The 16905-nt window shown below is 54.9% G+C and overlaps 4 protein-coding genes across 4 annotated transcripts; 3 read left to right on the top strand and 1 right to left on the bottom strand.

Annotated features, from left to right (window-relative positions):
- Positions 1 to 618: 618 nt before the first annotated feature.
- On the bottom strand, positions 619 to 5432 carry KVR01_000830 (uncharacterized protein). The gene is made up of 4 exons (XM_044792365.1): positions 5131 to 5432; positions 2885 to 5070; positions 1712 to 2832; positions 619 to 1633 (listed from the first exon to the last, which is right to left on the bottom strand). Exons 1-4 carry the CDS (start codon positions 5228 to 5230, stop codon positions 730 to 732), a joined length of 4311 nt encoding a protein of 1436 aa, XP_044650779.1. The 5' UTR covers positions 5231 to 5432; the 3' UTR covers positions 619 to 729.
- Positions 5433 to 7034: 1602 nt separating this feature from the next.
- On the top strand, positions 7035 to 9132 carry KVR01_000278 (uncharacterized protein; the record flags this gene model as incomplete). Its single annotated transcript, XM_044782727.1, has 4 exons — positions 7035 to 7320; positions 7386 to 7721; positions 7914 to 8091; positions 8155 to 9132. The coding sequence occupies exons 1-4, from the start codon at positions 7178 to 7180 to the stop codon at positions 9130 to 9132; spliced, it is 1635 nt and encodes a 544-aa protein (XP_044650227.1). The 5' UTR covers positions 7035 to 7177.
- A 1301-nt stretch (positions 9133 to 10433) lies between these two features.
- On the top strand, positions 10434 to 12796 carry KVR01_000388 (uncharacterized protein). Its single transcript, XM_044785532.1, has one exon. It carries the CDS (start codon positions 10734 to 10736, stop codon positions 12420 to 12422), a length of 1689 nt encoding a protein of 562 aa, XP_044650337.1. The 5' UTR covers positions 10434 to 10733; the 3' UTR covers positions 12423 to 12796.
- Positions 12797 to 13043: 247 nt separating this feature from the next.
- KVR01_000465 (uncharacterized protein) lies at positions 13044 to 15990 on the top strand. Its single transcript, XM_044792108.1, has one exon. The coding sequence runs from the start codon at positions 14186 to 14188 to the stop codon at positions 15779 to 15781; it is 1596 nt and encodes a 531-aa protein (XP_044650414.1). The 5' UTR covers positions 13044 to 14185; the 3' UTR covers positions 15782 to 15990.
- Positions 15991 to 16905: the final 915 nt, after the last annotated feature.

The raw sequence follows: 16905 nt of genomic DNA, 5'->3' as shown, positions 1-16905 counted from the left end.
CCGGCGATGTTGGCGGTGATGGAAAATACCACTTCCCTCAAGCGTGAGGTGAGGAGTGAGCAAAGCCTATTTTACATATGCGTGCTTGGCAAGTGGCACGAGATCCACGTGTTATGATCTCGCATCTGAGTCCTCAAGAGTCGGGTCGGTGTACATATCATCAGTCCAGAGATGAGAGAAGATGTGAAGCCCACTGGGAGACCCAAAGACAGATCTCTGCCCATTTTCCAAACGAAAGCGGCTGTGCAAATAGCGCTTGACATGATTGCATTGCAAAATGGGGCGTCATCTGATTCGCAAGCTTGTCTGCAAGCGTGGAGGGTGAACTGAGGGGGTTTCGAGAGCGGTTAGAAACCAAGGTGTCGGAGGGAAGCGGGAAGCGTTTCATGATCACCTCCAATCCCGACCTCCCAGGCCAACGAGGCAGACTTTCGTCCCAAGATCGGAGACAGGGGTCATTTGACCTGAAAACCAATGGCTAAGCAGTCAAGAATGTAAGCGTCTTCATTATGAACCACAATCTTGGCATTGGCAGCCGGTCTGTGATCACCCACGTAGCCCTCAGTGTGGGAAGGAGGCATCGTACCAAGGTCTGAGTTGCATGAATTTTAATGGACGTGGGGAAACTTTTTGTATTTATTGCTGCCTTCCGCCATGCAGATTAATCATGGTATCATCAAGTAGGTCGCTCCCGCGCTGATTCCCACCGTGTCACCATTCACTCACTCCTCACCTGAATCCGCTCTTCACCTCCAATCGAGGCCACTCGACCAGAACCTCTCCGCCATATAGCTCGGAGACGACCCGATTGATCCTCTGCTCAACTTCATTATAGAAGGTTTCACACGACTTTGTCACCTTCATAGCCAGGCTGTTGTTCTCATCGAAATGTTTTTCGACTCTCTTCCTCAATGCCTCGATGCCCTTCCTGACTTCTTTGGCATCGTAATGGAGCAGCACCTTATCGAACGTTGTCTTGTTGTTCGAAGGTTGAGCGGCAATGGCGGCCGGGGCCTTGCCTGACTTGAGCTGGCCCTCGATGTTTTCAAGGGTGTCGAGGAGCTTTCCAAGGGGTCGACGCATCACCGCGTCGAGGTATCGCGTCATGTGCTCATCTATCTCTTCAGAGGCCGCACGCTTCCATTTCTCGAGGGTCTCGTCCTCCCGTGTCTCCACCTCCTCGACGTAATGGTTCATGTTCTCAATAAGCAAGATGTGGTAGTTGAGCGCCTCCTTATCTTCGGGATCAGCCCCTGCACCTGCTGCTGCCACACCCACCGCTGGGTTTTCGCGTGCGATGACTTTAAGCGACTCGAACATAGATCTCAAGATGCGATCGTATTCGCGATCGACAGTGCGGCGGACGTTGAGATTAGGATCAATGCCCAAGAGCATGTTTTCCACTGCCATGCTGAAGGGCGGGAATACTCTCATGAAGGAGATGACGCCCTTTCGCTTATTGATCTTGACCTTGGTGTCCTCGATAGCCCGTATTTGCTCTTCTACAAATCTCTTGAATTTCACAAGCAGATTGCCGTGGACTTTCTGCAAGACGCTATTCAGGAAGTCCTGGTTGGACTGCTGAATATCTGCGAGCTTGCGCTCCATGCTTGCCATGACACCTACGCCTTGCCTGTGGAGAATTATTAGCCACATATACTTGCTCACAGACCCCCCCCCCGGGGGGGGCAAATTAAAAAGAGCCACTTACAATGGACTTTGTACCAGGACCCAGTCGACCATGTTGCTGAGATCTTTTTCAAGGAATGGGAAGATGACTTCCATCGATCGTGTCACTCGTCGTGCGAGATCTCGATCCGGCTCCATGAGTCTGTGCCTCTTGAGATCGTTACCTCTACGGGCCCCGGGACTGATGGCGGCAACGGCGTCCGGAAAGTCGATTTGCTCCATCGTGGTCGCATGGAAGAAGTCGATGACAAAATTCTGTTCCATCTCTACCAATGGCAGGACATCGTCAAGGACGTTGGCGAATATTTCATATGGCGAGTTCCGTGACAAGTCGACCGCGCTGCTGTTGGTAGTTTTATTCTGGCCTTCCCCAAGAGGTGAGCGGATCCTGGCGAGCGTCTGGCTCCTCTTAACTGTGAGCTTGCGGGCGGCTGTTGCAAGACCCTCTTCTTTCTTCTCCTCCTGGGAAGAGAACAAGAGCGCATCTTCCCCAGCTGGTTTCCTTGCATTCCTCTTCCACGAGTCTAGAGCATCCCGGAATTCCATCTTGTACGTCGGGTGAGCGGCATCCTGGTAGATCTGTATCAGCCGATTCCAGACTTCGAGGTCCGCGTCCCTGGTGTAGAGCATGAGTGGGTCGTATTTCCAGAGCATGTCGCGCCCAATATCATGGTTTTGCGGGTCGATCTTCTTGTTTAACGCGCCCTTCAAAGCCCTCCTTACTTCGTCATTCGCAACATTGAACTGTTTCGCCATGAAATCCACGAGCCGCTGCATGAACATGGCACTCTCTTGCATGTACATCTGTCGTTTCTCCTGCACAACTCGCATCTTCGCATAGTCGCCATTAAAGTCAATAGCTTGGTCGCTGCTGCCATCTCCGGTCTTGGATCCGTCCGGACTGCCCATGCTCGGGTCGATTTTAATCATGGCTTTGTACAGGGTGACGAGTGCCGTCTCAACTTCCTCTACACCATTGACAGTCTCGAGAGGAGCCGTAGATAAGGCCTGCAGGTCATTTGCAGTGATCGCACAGGTTTCCAGCAGCGACTCAAGCTCCTTCTTGAGGAGCTTTTGATTCGCTGCCTGGACCTGGAGACCTTGTCCTTGCGCTTCGATGTACGCAATATCATCTTGGAGGGTCTGGAAAGAAAATTAGTGCATGAAAAGTCGGGACCCGGCAAGATAGACCTACAGAGAGCTCAACGGTGTACAGAGTCAGGAGATTGTCCAGCTCGTCACATTCATCGACTGCTGCATCAATTCCAGTCTTGATGGCTTCAACACGTTCATCCTCCTCCTGAAATCGGGCCAGCCAGCCGCCAGCTTGTGCTTTGTTCAGTTCTCGTTCGATATCAAACTTCATCTCGTCAGAGTTCAGTGTTCGCATCTTATCGCCTGGTACCCAGGAGAAGAAGTCAAGCCATTCCGTGAACTGAGCGGTCTTGTTATCCAAGATAGATGGGTCAACGCCAAGAGTTGTCAGATACTTGAGATCATTGCCTGCCACAACGGACTTCTTGCGCTCGTCCTTGACTTCTGGCTCTGGGATTTGCTGTGGCTCGGGTTTCGCCTCGGATTTCTGGACCTTCGTGGGCTCCGCTGGTGCTGGCTCGGCTTGAGAAACTGTGACCTCTGGTACCGGCTCTGGTTTCTTCTCAATGGACTTCGGACGTGGTGGAGCAGGAACGACTGCCGTGATGCCATCCGGGCCGTTGTTTTGTTCCTCCTTGGCGGCCTTCAGCAACTTTTCACCTGCTCCTCCGACCCTAGGTTTGAACGCATTGGACGCTGCCGCTGCCTTCCACAAGGCCCCTGCCAATTTGTTCTGGGACCTCTTCGCTTTGATCATCGGGCCGAGGCCAGGACGGTGCTCCTCAGGGGAGACTGGAGAGGTTATTGGGCTATCAGCCGGCGTAGAAGCCGAAGCTGGCACTGAGGGGCTGTCATTGTTACCGTCATTTGCAGACACAGATAGAGGCGGAGGCGCCGCAGTGTCGAGTGGCGGCAGGGCCTCGGTGGGTTGAGGAGGGGCGGGAGGCTCGACAGGTTCAGCGGCGATCTGATCTATGGCCGAGGGGGGTTCTGCGCGTGTCGGCCGGCCTGACGGTCTTCTAGGCGACATACGCTCAATACTCCTGGGTGGTGGTGCGATCGGCGAGCTAGGTTCCAGGACATCCCGAGACGGTGAGCGACGCAAGTTCGCGTTGCTTAAAGGCGCCGGTACCAATGCATCATCTGGCGGTAGGCCGGTGGGCCGCAACGGGTCCATTGGCGGACGCTTCCTCTCTGGGGGGCGGTCTCCGGCGGGCCTATCTCCTATAGACCTATCTACGAGAAGTCTGTCCGTTGAGGGCCTGTCCAGCGAGGGTCTGTCCGTCGAGGGCCTGTCCAGCGAGGGCCTGTCCATCGAGGGCCTGTCCATCGAGGGTCTGTCTCCTGAGGTCCTGGAGCTGGGGTTCGGAGAGAAGGCGGGAGCAAGCGCGGGGGGTGGGGGATCTTGTGTCTTGTTGAATGGCGGCGGTACACCATTCGGCCTCCCTCGAGATCTGGGGCGTAAACTTTCATCGCCGCTCCTGTACGAGTTGGCTACCGAGTCCTGGCTCTTGTTGCCGGCAGCCAGTCTTTGCCTCAAGGGAGGCTCCTGGCTCCGCATGTTCCGGCTTGAGTCGAGACTGGGGGTCAGACTCGAGGCCGGCGACGAGTTGCCATTGGGCGGCATGGGACTTCGCGAGGGGGTGCGGGTGTAGTCTGAGCCGGCAGTGGCATCTGGGCCATTCGATCGCGAGCTTAGGGCCTGGTTGGAGGCGGAGGGCAACAGCGGCCGGCCCGGCGAGGGCGGCGGCGGAGGTCTGCCGGGAGATGGGGAGGGTCGGGCAGGGGACGGGCTGGGCTGGTTAGGAGTCTGCTGGCTGGCGGCGCCCTTCCTGGCGGCTCCGCCGAGGACTTGATCGAGCTCGCGCTGGTCGAAGTTGGACAGGGATGGCACCCGACCGCCGGTATATTTGCCGTATATCTTGATGAGGCTGGCAATGAAGAACTTCTTCTCCTTGTCCGTCTGTGCCTCCCAGTAGTATGGCTTGCCGAGGGTGACGAGAAAGCCATTGTCTCCAGCCCATTGTCGAAAGTCGGGAGGGGTGTTGGGGCCAGTATATGATTCTATGGCGGCCAGATCATCGAGATTCCAGGTCTTGCCGATTGAAAAGGAGCCATTCACATTCTCTTTGGTCTTGTGCACTCGGACTCGGCCAGACTTTCGAACGGCGACGATGATGACACGGGGCTTTTCTGACTGGGGCGTCCGCGCCTGTGGGGGAGGAGGACTGGTCGGATACTGCGAGAATTCGAGAATCCGCAGGTGTGTGATGTAGGTTTCGAGCACTGGCGCAGGCGGGAGTCAACAGTCAGCATGTTCGATAAGGGGGTTTTCTCGGTGCACACCTGAGCCATCGTCGTCCCTCTTGTTGAAGCAGCTCTCGATTATGCGTCGCTTCTCGTCCTCGAAACGCTCGGCGCGGCTCATGCCTGGGTTGGCCGACATGGCGGCGAGCCCATCAGTTCGCAGTCTCGGTCGAGCTCTGGGGCCGGTGGGAGGGGTATGTGGGCGTTTCGGCAGGCGGAGGATGGCTGGGGAGTTGGCGGATGGTGAAGAGTCGAGAAGGGCCGGGCAGAGAGATGCACAGAATGATGTCGCAGGTCCAGGGTTGAGGCTTTGCTCTCGTTACGGAATGCGTCCATGCCGGCCAAGCAAGCTGGGGGACTTGGGACCTTGGGCAGCCAAATGCCAAGTACCACAGTACTCAGCCTGGCTGCTTGCTCTGGGCTGCCGCTACGCCGCGCTACACCTTTTCGGGGGGCTGCGGGGAGCTCAACAGGGGGCGGGGCGGAAACAATTCCAAGCCCAAAAGGACCTCACCTTCTGCCATCTACGCCCGGCAGCCCCTGGTCCCCTGGTCCCCTGCTCGTAGATAAGCCTCAGCATGCACGACACCTCGCAGCTCAGCCTCTGGCTTCTGTTACACAAGTACACGGCGGAAGCCGCAATAACTACGTGGGCATTCAAACATACATCAGTCGCCTACATCGTCTTGACAACCGTGTCTTGAAATGTCCAACGCATCCACACGTTGGCTCTTCTGCTCGCTCCTCCCGGCGGACAAGTCTCAAGTTCTGGATGTTCGTATAATTCTTTGCGCCAGATGCACGCGGCGCCATGCAATATGCCATTGAATTCAGCGCACTTAGTACCGATTGGACTGTAACACAGGCTTTGAGATGAATGCATGCAATATAACTCAAAAATTTCTGCACATCAAGTGAGTCGTCTACTTGCCCAAAGCTGAAGATGTCGACGTGGCCGTTACTCTACAAGGACGGTCTTCCACGGGATTCAGCACCATCCCTGATTGCGATGTAGTAGGAACGGTCGCTGACGCATTCTGTGACTCAACCCATAACAGGTTCGATTGATCCCTTGGAGCTGCGGGATGGCAAATGATATTGACACCCGAAATTGGCGGGCTGAAGTGATCAAAGACAAATTGGTAGTTGTAGGGGCCGACCATCAGGGTTGGGATATAAAAGCCGTTCCTGTGCTGATTTCGTGCTGATTTCAATGTTCAAGAAACAAAGTATTTGTAGCTGTGACGGTCACAGTCCAGGCCGTTCTTTAAGCTTTTAATGAATGGAGAGTCGATGAATATCCTAAATCGGGGTCTTTTGTTGTTACCTTTTCCTTGGCATGATGGGGTGTAGTGAGTGATATCCGGGTCCGCCCAAGTGTCTTGCACGACACAGTTGGAGAGGGCGGGCTCCAGGGAAGAGGATCTGTCGAGGCCCAGCCCGGAATCTTACACGATACTTGATCAGTGGATTTGGGCCTTTCTCGGTTTTCGCAGCTTTATGGCATGTGCGTAAGGACCATGCATGTATAGCATCTCAACCACAAAAATCTAACAATGATATTTTTATCTAGCTGTTAGAACCTATTTCCACTCCTGGCAAATGCTTCTAAGTTCTTATTGGGGGAATGCCAGTCCTTCGTATTGTCAAGGGTGCCAAGGATTCCGGTTCATTCCTCTTTCAGGAGAGGCTTACTTGGCGCTAGGGATAATAAATGGCTGCCTGTCCGTGCAGGATCCAGATGTCATCATACTCTGTATCAAGCTCGCTGGTGTTGGAAATTTATGGTCAGCTAATAAGCCCAGTAGCCACTGGTAGTGCTTATTGTGTATTGGTCGACTAATCCCACGGACGATTGGCACTGGACACGAGCTCGTATATAATGACTTGGAACCTTTATAGGTTCTTCCTCAATCATTCACACTGCAGTGGTTGTTAAAACGAAAGATCCCTTCTGAGAAGCATTCTTCTTTTCTTTTTGCCCTGATTGGGTTCTCTTAGAGGCCTACATCGTGTTCAAGTCACCTAGGTAGTGTCAAAAGGCTCCGACTTTTGACCGGCGCCACTGCACCAGTAGCCACCCAACATGGCTCCACATCGGGATGTCGCCCAGCAAGGCTCCAAGGTGTGCGTGATAGGGGCCGGTCCTCTCGGCCTCATGGCTGTGAAGAACATGAAAGAAGCAGGGCTGGATGTGACGTGTTTTGAGGCGAGGTCATGGATCGGAGGGTAATTATGACTGCATCGATGTTCCGCATTGCCCATCAGGATGGATACTGATTGCTGGTGTCTAGGATATGGAAGTACTCTGACGATGAATCTCTTTCTGTGGCATCTACCACTATATTCAACAGCAGCAAGTACAGGAGTGCTATATCAGACTATCCCTTCCCTGCCGATGCGGATGACTTCCCTACATGGCGACAAATGTGGGAGTATATGCAGGGCTACGCAGACCACTTCCAGTTGAGCCCTCACATTCAACTCAACACACGTGTGACGCACGTTTCGCGAGAGGGTGACGCATGGGTAGTTGAGCTTCTCACCAAGGACGGATCTCGTCGCGAGTATTTTGACAGGGTCGCTGTCGCAAATGGGTCCTTTACGACTCCAAAACAGCCCAAGTTTCCGTAAGCAGCTTCTGGATACCATCCTTTAACCCTTTGGACAGAAGAATTCCTTATTTCTGGCCTATATAACAAAGATTTCAGGGACTGCAGGTCTCAAGACAATGCTGTGGCCACATGGTGGCCTAGTCCTGACTATGTTGGTGTAGAGCTTCACTTTTACTTCTTTAATGGCTGACTCCGAATCTTGAGTAGGGGGACTGAAGAATTCACGGGCAGGACTCTGCATGCTATCGATTTTCATCACCCCGAGACTTTCCAGGGCCAGCGGGTCTTACTGGTTGGCCTTCATGCTTCCGCACAAGACGTGGCTGTCGGTCTGTCTGGGCATGCTGCGCAGTTATATGCAAGCCATAGGAATGGTGTTGTCTTGGTACGTAATGCAACGGACGCCCACACAAATTTCTCGGACGGATTCCTCGCTAATAAACTGTAGCTGCCACGTTACGATACCAAGGGTGCTGTGCTCGATACTTCCATGACTCTCAACATCACGAGATTCTGCTTATTTGCGACAACATGGTTTCCCAACACACTGGATTGGCTATTGAACAAAGCAATTGTGGCTACATCCAAAGCAGCATTCCCCAACATGCCGAAGTCGTGGAACTTCCTCCCAGCTCCATCCATCGCCACCACAGCGCCTTTGATCGCGGACGAGATATACCCTCTTCTAGAGTCGGGATTCTGCGAGCCTGTAGCTGCAGTTTCAAAGATCACGGGCCCGAAGACAATTGAGTTAAAGGACGGACGCACATTGAACGACATCGATGCAATTATCTACACCACCGGGTATGATCTCTCGGCGCCTTTCCTCGAAGACAAATACAACCCGCACGGCACACCAGACACGCCACCTCGCTTATACCGCGGCACGTTCCCGCTCCATGAGGACTCGAGGGTCCGCAATTCGCTCGCCTTCCTCGGCCACGGTGCTGTCGCCTTCCCTGGATTCGTCCAGCACGAGTTGGTCACCATGGCAGTGTCACAGATATGGAGTGGAAACTCTAGCCTGCCTCCTCTGAGCGAAATGCAGGCATGGTACCGCGGCTTCCTGGAGTGGCGCCAAGAGAAGCTCAACGCTCAGAAGAGCGAGGCCACGTTCTACACGCTCATCCAGCCCCTGACGGACCACCTGCGGTGGATGGACAGTGCTGCTGGCACGGATGTGTGGGAACATTTTGGATGGTTCAGCAGAAAGGCATGGTCGTTCTGGTGGAACAACCGGAAGTTATATAATCTCTGTGCTAATGGTGTCTTCACACCAACGATCTGGCGACTTTTTGAGAGCGGGAAAAGAAAGTCATGGCACCAGGCCAAAGAGCAGATTGTTCTCGATAACGAAGCTGCTCAGTCGCAGGTGCGAATTAGGCTCGAGAAGACAAAGCTCGCAGGAGACAAGAAGACCGCCTGAGCGTGTTCCAAGTGGTACGGATCTCAGTCCGACTCGTCACTGCTTGGGGGGTTTCATGGGAGCTTTTAATGCTAGCTGTTTCGCGTCTTCTTTTCCTATCAATCTTTGGTTTCCTGGTTGTAGTCAAATTTGAGAAAATAGAGCCCTATCTGTCCTCGCTCAAGACCGTCCTAAATGACCTGATATGCATTTTGTACCCTATAAAAAGCAACACCAATTGATGTTAGTTGATTGTGCCGTGACTGTTTCCAAACCAGAGCCGGCCCTCGTCAAGATGCCCCCATGTATACCTAGGTATCTACCTGCCTCCTTCACTTCAAGTTGATTACACCTAAGTGTCACACAACCATCTCAGAAGACGTGCAGAAACAGGCACAGTCTTCCTGCATGATTCTCGTTGAGGAACCACAGCAGAGTTCCCACCGCATGAGTATCAGCCGTGTTTTCTCTGCAGCACCCAAAAAATAGTCGAAGCCTCAATACGCGGGCGGCAGGCCGCAGACAGGAATGAGAAAATATGACGATTCCCTTCTCATATCGACACACTGCACTTGGCTGCAATACGCGTTAAGCCTGCCAGGCTGAAGAATGCCACTCGTTAAGATCTTGCATCACTGAAATTTGCTAGGATTGCTACGCCTCAATTCAAGAGAACGTTTCGACTGCTGAAACAAGTGCCATCAAATTACAAGAAGGGATGTCAAGCAGCCGTTAAATGCGAATTTGCCAGACCAAAAAGCGTGTCCAGCCACATTTAAAACTTGGATTGTTCTGAACCCTTTGATTCTTTTATAAAATTTATCGTTGACAGGTTGCACTTCGAACTTGTGTGATTTTGAACCTCAAGGGGCTGAAACCCACCAGCACACCGGGGTTGTCATCCTTGCTAGAGTTTTGGCGTATTTAAGCACCTGATGAGGACGAGACGTTCAAGCAAAACAGTTTACAGGAGCATTCACAGCAAATATTGAGTAGTACTACCGACGCTGTGGTAGACACGGTCATCAAATGACGTGCTGGAATCTATGCATGGTCAGAGAATAACCTTGGAAAAGAAATGGGCACACAGCGCAAAAACGCAAACACTATCCCAGGCCTCTGAGTGAGGTGTCATATCTCCATGCCATTTTCCACAGGCTTTCAATAGTTCCAGATGTCAACCTATTGACAATACCTTGCAGCCTCCAGGCTTCCACCCCTCCTGGGTTTCCAGGTAGAATGGGCCATCTTCGTGCATGGCCCGTGGCAGGAGACTACCTAGGTACCTGGGTACCTACTTAGTAGGCATCTACTTCTTAGGCTGTCAACCCACTCGCGACGCACTTGAGCACCGTCAACATCCCAGAACAGCAAACTTTGACCTGATTTCTCACCAAGCAAAAACAGTGTGCCTGGATCTATCTCGATTATCATGGGTCTGGTGATCTCCATTCTCAAAGTGCAACAAAGATTAAGGCGACATATGAATGGAAACGCTTGGACATTTGCGACCGACCTCTCTTTCTGAACTCTCCCATCTGAAGCTCGCGAGGTTTCGACCCTGCCGCACTTGAGCGCCCTCCATCAAGTCGACGCGTTACGCCGCAGGCAAAGCCCCCAACATGGCTTCTTTGATTCGGACAAAGCCACTAAGCGTCTGCATCATGCGCTGTGCAGAGGTCATCCACCATCTCGATGAGATCCCCCAGTTCCAGGATCTTCAACAGCAGGCCAAGGCCCTTCTCTCGTCCTTAATGTCCATGCTGCGCGCAGTACGTCCCACCCAGCTCGACCAACGCCAGCCTGACCCAGCCTACAGTCCTGGCTTGAGTCTCTTGGCCGCATATCTAAATGAGCTCGACAAGACCTGTGGGTACTATGGGACCAGGGCGCAGACGGAGTGGAGGCTCAGCGATGATGAGCGGGCCTTCGTCCTCGGTCAGATCGGCAACCCTTTCGAAAGACTCGTGGGGGTGCTGTCCCATCTCGCACAGTCTCTCCAGGCGATCATTGAGGATGGACAAGAGAGCTACCATACGAGAATCCAGAAATTGTGCGAATGGGCCGAATCCATGTTTGAGGGTTGGAACTTCTTCCAAGGAGAGTTCGAAGCTGCAAAGACTCTGGCAGCAGCCTTCTCACCTGCTAGCGAGGGCCAGTCCACCACTGAGACCTTTGTTACTGCTGATGAGTGGGAAGACAGTTGCAGTGACAAAGTCATACAGAACCTCGAGCCCCAAAAGGTTTCAGCATGGGACGAGATTGGTGAGCAGTTGGCCCAAGAGGGCATCATGGACGATGCAATCAAGAAAGTCGCCGAGGACCTGAAAGCTTGCGCCCGTAGTCTCGTTCGAGGCGATCGCCCCAGGACTGAGCCAGTCGAGCGCCAGTCGCCCGAGCGAACTTCGAAGGCGGCACCCGCGGTTACTCCCAAGACGCCCGACCCCAGTTCGAAGAAGACCAAGACATCTGCGAGTGGCAAGCCCACGCTTTGCGAGGCCTCTGCCACGCCATCTGCGAAGAAGGCTGCGACAGCAGTGGGTGTGAAGCCCGAAGCACCCAGCTCGGTCTCGGAGGACTGGTTCAACCAAGATTTTGTCTCGTCAAAGGTGACGACTGTGCTCGACAAGATCAAGAAAGATTTCGACCTCTACCTTCCAGAGCTGCTCGTTGTTGCCTTTAAGCAGAAGACGGAGAAAGACACCAAGAACTTCCGCCAGGTCCTGGACTTGGTAAAAACGATGGCATGCCACGATACCGACCGCGCCAGGCTCTGTGCCCGGCTAGCGAAAGAGATCCAGGCTCGTACGCCAGGCTCGATCCGGAGAAACGTTGCCTACAAGCACAAGGGGACAAAATACGATGGCGAGGGGCCTGTCACGGGATACCTGCTCGACATGTGCGCGAGAGATTGGGACCATGGGAAAAATGGACGGCCCAACATCAGCGTTGAGCACTTCGCACTGGGTCTCTCGCGCTTCATCGGTGAGCTTGTCAAGTTTGGGGTCTTCAAGACAGAGCACGTCCACACCTATGTCCGGGCCCAGTGGGGCCCTACGCTGAACAGAAACCAGTTCATGGCCGTGTACAAGCTGCTAAGGACCACGGGTCCGATGGTCGACTCGCATAGCGACACAAGCGACATGGACGACCACTTCACGCGGATCGCGGGGCTGGTCAACAAGAAGAAGACGCCGGAGCCAGTCAAATCGCTGGGACAGGAGCTGCTTGGTCTGAGGAGCTCCGGGTGGAAGTCCAAGCAGACGAAGGAGATGGACCGGGTGGAGGAGGCAATAAGGAAGAGGAACTGAGCCGCCGCGTGCGAAGACTGCTTCTGGTAAGCTTGCATGGCCTTGTGTGGTTGGGCTCACGGGGGACTGTGCTGATCAGTCCCGATTCAGAGACATTCCTTGCCGCGCGAGGCGCGCATGACTGTAAGCATGGACGACAGAACAACAGACAAGACTGTGACGACGGATGGCCACGCGCGAGCATGCACGTGTCAGAACTCTGGAAATGTAAGGTGTGCGCTGGTGAACAAAGACAACGCAATTGTCGGAAGCACAGGCACCTGTGCGAGGCGAACGGGGAGAGTTGTTTGCGTCACGGGCCGAGTTGATTCGCCAGGAGCAGCGGTTTCTGGTGAGGTGGCAGTGTTTATTAGTGCTGCGCTGTTGTAGGGTGCCTACCTGAAAGACTGCATGTGTGGGTAAATTGGTTCCCTCGCGTCCACTTTGCGAGATTAATCCTGTGTACTCGGTACACAATCTTGCCAGGGACAACATTGGAGTAGACTGGCTCGGGGATCGCGGCACGTACTGGCTAACGAGGTCCGGCAATGGAAGACGGCGCGTTGGTCTAATGTTTTATTAGCCTTAGTGTCAACTCTGAATGAAGTGTTCTACACTAACTTCCAAGGTTGTCTTGTGCCAGTCCGGACGAGGCTTGGCGCGGGTCCAACGCTGCGAGAAACGACAGCCAAGCGGCCGTTCTCCGTTTTGTTTCCCAAGTCGTCCGACCGTTGGCAATCAGCCAACCAATCTGAATGTGAAACGTTGCTTGGCCGTCCCGTCGAACCCGTCACGCAAAGAAAGCACAACACACAACACACCACAACAATTGCCGTCTCGTCGATGCCTCCCTCTCTTGTGGCTCCTCTGGCGTCTCATCCGATGCTTGAGGCCCACCGGCCGTCGGTGCTCGGCTGGTGGAAGGATTGCACAAGGGGCCCCCCGGACCACGTCCCGATCCCCAAGCCCGCCAGACTGTAACCATGGCACGGCCTTGCGCGTCATCCCGCCAGTCGGCAGGAAGCTAGACGCTGCACTGCCGGACCCACCCTGGGAAGCTACTGGGACCCAAGGGGGGTTTTTGGGGACAGCCAGCAGCAGTCCAGGACTGCCCACCTGTTCACCATACCGTTTCAGCCGCCCGCAGCCGTTACCCGTGACAGGAAGCGCATGCAATGGGTGCATGCCATTGCCACATGCAGGTCCGGGGTGGAGGTGGGCCTGGAGAGACCTGGAGACTCGGGTGCCAGGAGTGAGTGCCAGAAGTGCCTCATACCATAACCTTGGACGGCACATTAAATCTGGGGACCATCTGGGCAGGACCACCCACCCAATCTCTGCCCGTGCGCCTTGTGCAATGAGATTCGTCGTCGTCTCCACATGGGCTATCCTTGGGACCTTCGCCGCCGCCGAAACATGACCACAGACAAGCACTGACGGGCCACTGGCCTCTCAGCCTCTGTTCTCTCTTGTCACGGCCTGCCCTCCTCTCCTTTCCCGTCGGACCGCTGCGTTGCGCCTTGCCTTTCTTGTGGTCCGTATCCCTTCTCGGACAAGTTGGTCACTCCTTCACCACCACACACTACGTTTGTTTCGTCCTTGGCGTTGGTCGTAATGGTGCTGGCGTTTCTTCAACAGCCCCCTGCCCCCTTGCACCCCTGCCCTCGAGCCCTCCTTTTCAAGCCCACCCCCAACCAACCTGTCCAACAAGTTGAGCCCACGAGTCAACCACATCGCACCTCGTGGACTGTTTGCCCTTCTCGCGGCGCCACCGCCCAACCGTCATGAGTGCCAGGCCATCACAATCACATGAGGAGCGCATTGCTTTCCTGGAGGATGCCTCGTACGACGGCAAGTCGAGCGACGATTCCTTCGACGACGTTCTCCTCCTCAAGACGCCACCCTCGCCCCGCCGACTACCCCAGCGCTTGAAGAAATGGCTGCGATCACGCCCTCGGGTCTTTCGACGCAGCGTCCTTCGACACCCCGTCCAGTCACTTGTCGCGACTCTCAAGATACTCATCATCTTCATCGTCGTCCTCTTCGTAGCAACCCCGATCCTTGCGCCCTCCTACACACGACTCCCCCCACACTATGACGAGCTGAAGGCGCGCTGTGACGGTCCATCCCCACCGGCCGGCTGTGCGAACCCCTTCCACGAGAAGATATTCATATCGGTCAGCCTGTATGACAAGGGGGGGCATCTGGCAGGAGGACGTTGGGGCGACACGGTCTTGGAGCTGATACACATGCTGGGGCCGGAGCACACGTTCCTGAGCATCTACGAGAACGACAGCCCCGGCGGCGAGCCTGCCCTGAGCGAGTTCAAGAGCAGGGTGCCATGCGCCCACGAGGTCGTCTTCGAGGAGCATGTGCCGCTGACGGGCTTCGAGAACGTTACCATGCCCGACGGCACCGAGCGGATGAAGAGGCTATCGTACCTGTCCGAGATACGAAACCGTGCGCTGAGGCCACTGGACAGGTTCACCGGGGACATGGGCGTGGTCGAGTTTGACAAGGTCCTGTTCCTGAACGATGTCTCCTTCCACCCGATTGACGCGGTCCAGCTCCTGTTCAACACGAACCTGGGCCCCGACCGGCGTGCCCAGTACCTTTCTGCGTGCGCCCTCGACTACAAGAATCCATTCTTGTTCTATGACCTCTACGCCCAGAGAGACGCGGAGGGGTACTCTAATGGCGTGCCGGTCTTCCCAATCTTCTCCACCGCAGGAAACGGGACGTCGAGGGCGGCCATGGTTGCGCAGAGCGACGCGGTTCCGGTCAGTTCCTGCTGGAGTGGCATGGTGGCCATGCAGGCCAAGTACGTGCAGCACCTGAACGAGACCCTGCCGAACCCCAACTTCCAGGCCATCGGTGCCCACAAGATCGACCCAGACCGTCCGGTGCCGGTCGAGGCTCCGGTGCGGTTCCGGTACGAGCCCGAGGTCTTCTTCGACGCGTGCGAGTGTTGCCTCTTCCTGGCCGACGTCTCGACGGCAGCGCGCAAGGACAACGCCGAGCAGCAGGGTGTCTTTGTCAACCCATACGTGCGCGTCGCCTACGACGAGTCAACCCTCATGTGGCTGTCGGTAATCAAGCGGTGGGAGAGGCTGCTGACCATCCCGCACCGGATCATATCGTACATGGTGGGCCTGCCCCGGAACAATCCGTACCGCGACGTGCAGGAGGGTCAGCCGTTCGTCGAGGAGCGGTGGAATGCCCATGACAACGACTGGGAGCTGGTCAACCGTACTGGCCGCAGTGGCATGTTCTGCGCAGTCCGGGAGACGCAGGTCATCCAGGCCGGGGCGCGGACGGGTGATGTGAACTGGGAAAACTTGTCCATGCCGCCGGGCCAGAAGCTCGACTTCCCCAGCTAGGAAAGGTCGGTCGTTGTCTTGCTGCCCGGAAGCTGGCCAATGTGCTGTTTGTCTTTGGCGTGGTGTCTTTGGGATTTTTCCATCATAAAGTATGGCGTTGTCTGGATGGATTCATACCCTGGTGGGTTGTGAGGTGTTTGGTTCTTTTTGGGTCAGGACAGCGGGGGCCGCTGGATAATAGAATGCATCTTAAGATATGGTAAGAAAACGCCAATGCAGTTGTTACTCCTCCCTTCTTCTTTTTTTCGCCACAAGGTGCCGGGCCCTGCATGGTATATGTATTGTGCTGCGCAGTAAGACACAAGCGCATTTCTAGAGTATGCCAGAGTACCCGCTCGCACCCGCCGCTGCCCCGCGGACGGGGACTGGCCTTAGTATCGGCAGTCAGCCGCCTCTTTTTAGACAAGAAGCCGCCAAACAGCCCAATCACTACCACGGGACTACCAAGACAGGGCGAGAAACAGGCTTGTTTCAGGCTTGCCGCTGTGCCGCTGTGCCGCCGTGCCGCCGCAGTATGCAGGTCACGCCCGGCCCGGGGGGAGAAGGTACCATGTGTGGTTGCACATACATGATTTATCCTTGTGAACGGCAGCATTCCGCGCGTGGCTAGCGGCGGGTTCGCTCTTCGTTACCAGAAACAATAGAAAAATAGGAGGGGAAAAGAAGCGAATTGAAGTGAAAGTGAAGGGGAAAATGAAGGCCAAAAAAAAAAAAAAAAAGGATGACCGTGGGCATGCCCTTGTTTCTATTCGCACACGTTGTAGCCTACTTAGGTAGCGAGTGAGACGGATTCCCCAGACGAGGAGAGATGACAGCAGGGCTTCCCATGTGCATCCGCCAACCCCACGGCGTTTATCAAGGCATGACCATCAGTGATGGGCCTCTGGCCTACGTGGTTGTCAAGCGTGTACCTACCTACCCAATGTACTCGGTATTTTGTTATGCCCAGGCGGCAGCGTCCTCCTCGGTGACACAGTTCTCACCCCGGTGACATTGACCCATGCCGGGCTGGCGCACGTTTCCAGGCAGGCCTTGTTGGCGCATCTGCCGACATGTATGGCACCGGGCACTAGGCCCAGGAAATATGTATGGACCGTTTTAAAGCTCGATTCAAAAGAGACGGT

This window comes from Diaporthe batatas (assembly GCF_019321695.1).
Source record: "Diaporthe batatas strain CRI 302-4 chromosome Unknown Contig00001, whole genome shotgun sequence".
Classification (NCBI taxonomy): Eukaryota; Fungi; Ascomycota; class Sordariomycetes; order Diaporthales; family Diaporthaceae; genus Diaporthe; species Diaporthe batatas.
Note: the sequence above shows the minus strand (reverse complement) of the source record. Positions and strands in the feature narration are given on the sequence as shown.

What these genes read in the sequence shown, in the direction of transcription:
- KVR01_000465 (XM_044792108.1), top strand. Translation starts at nt 14,186, where the DNA reads ATGAGTGCCAGGCCATCACAATCACATGAGGAGCGCATTGCTTTCCTG.
- KVR01_000830 (XM_044792365.1), bottom strand. Translation starts at nt 5,230, where the DNA reads ATGTCGGCCAACCCAGGCATGAGCCGCGCCGAGCGTTTCGAGGACGAG. An exon ending in TGTACACCGTTGAGCTCTCT is followed by an intron (nt 2,833 to 2,884) that starts GTAGGTCTATCT and finishes TTTTCTTTCCAG; the next exon opens with ACCCTCCAAGATGATATTGC. An exon ending in GTCCTGGTACAAAGTCCATT is followed by an intron (nt 1,634 to 1,711) that starts GTAAGTGGCTCT and finishes AATTCTCCACAG; the next exon opens with GCAAGGCGTAGGTGTCATGG.
- KVR01_000388 (XM_044785532.1), top strand. Translation starts at nt 10,734, where the DNA reads ATGGCTTCTTTGATTCGGACAAAGCCACTAAGCGTCTGCATCATGCGC.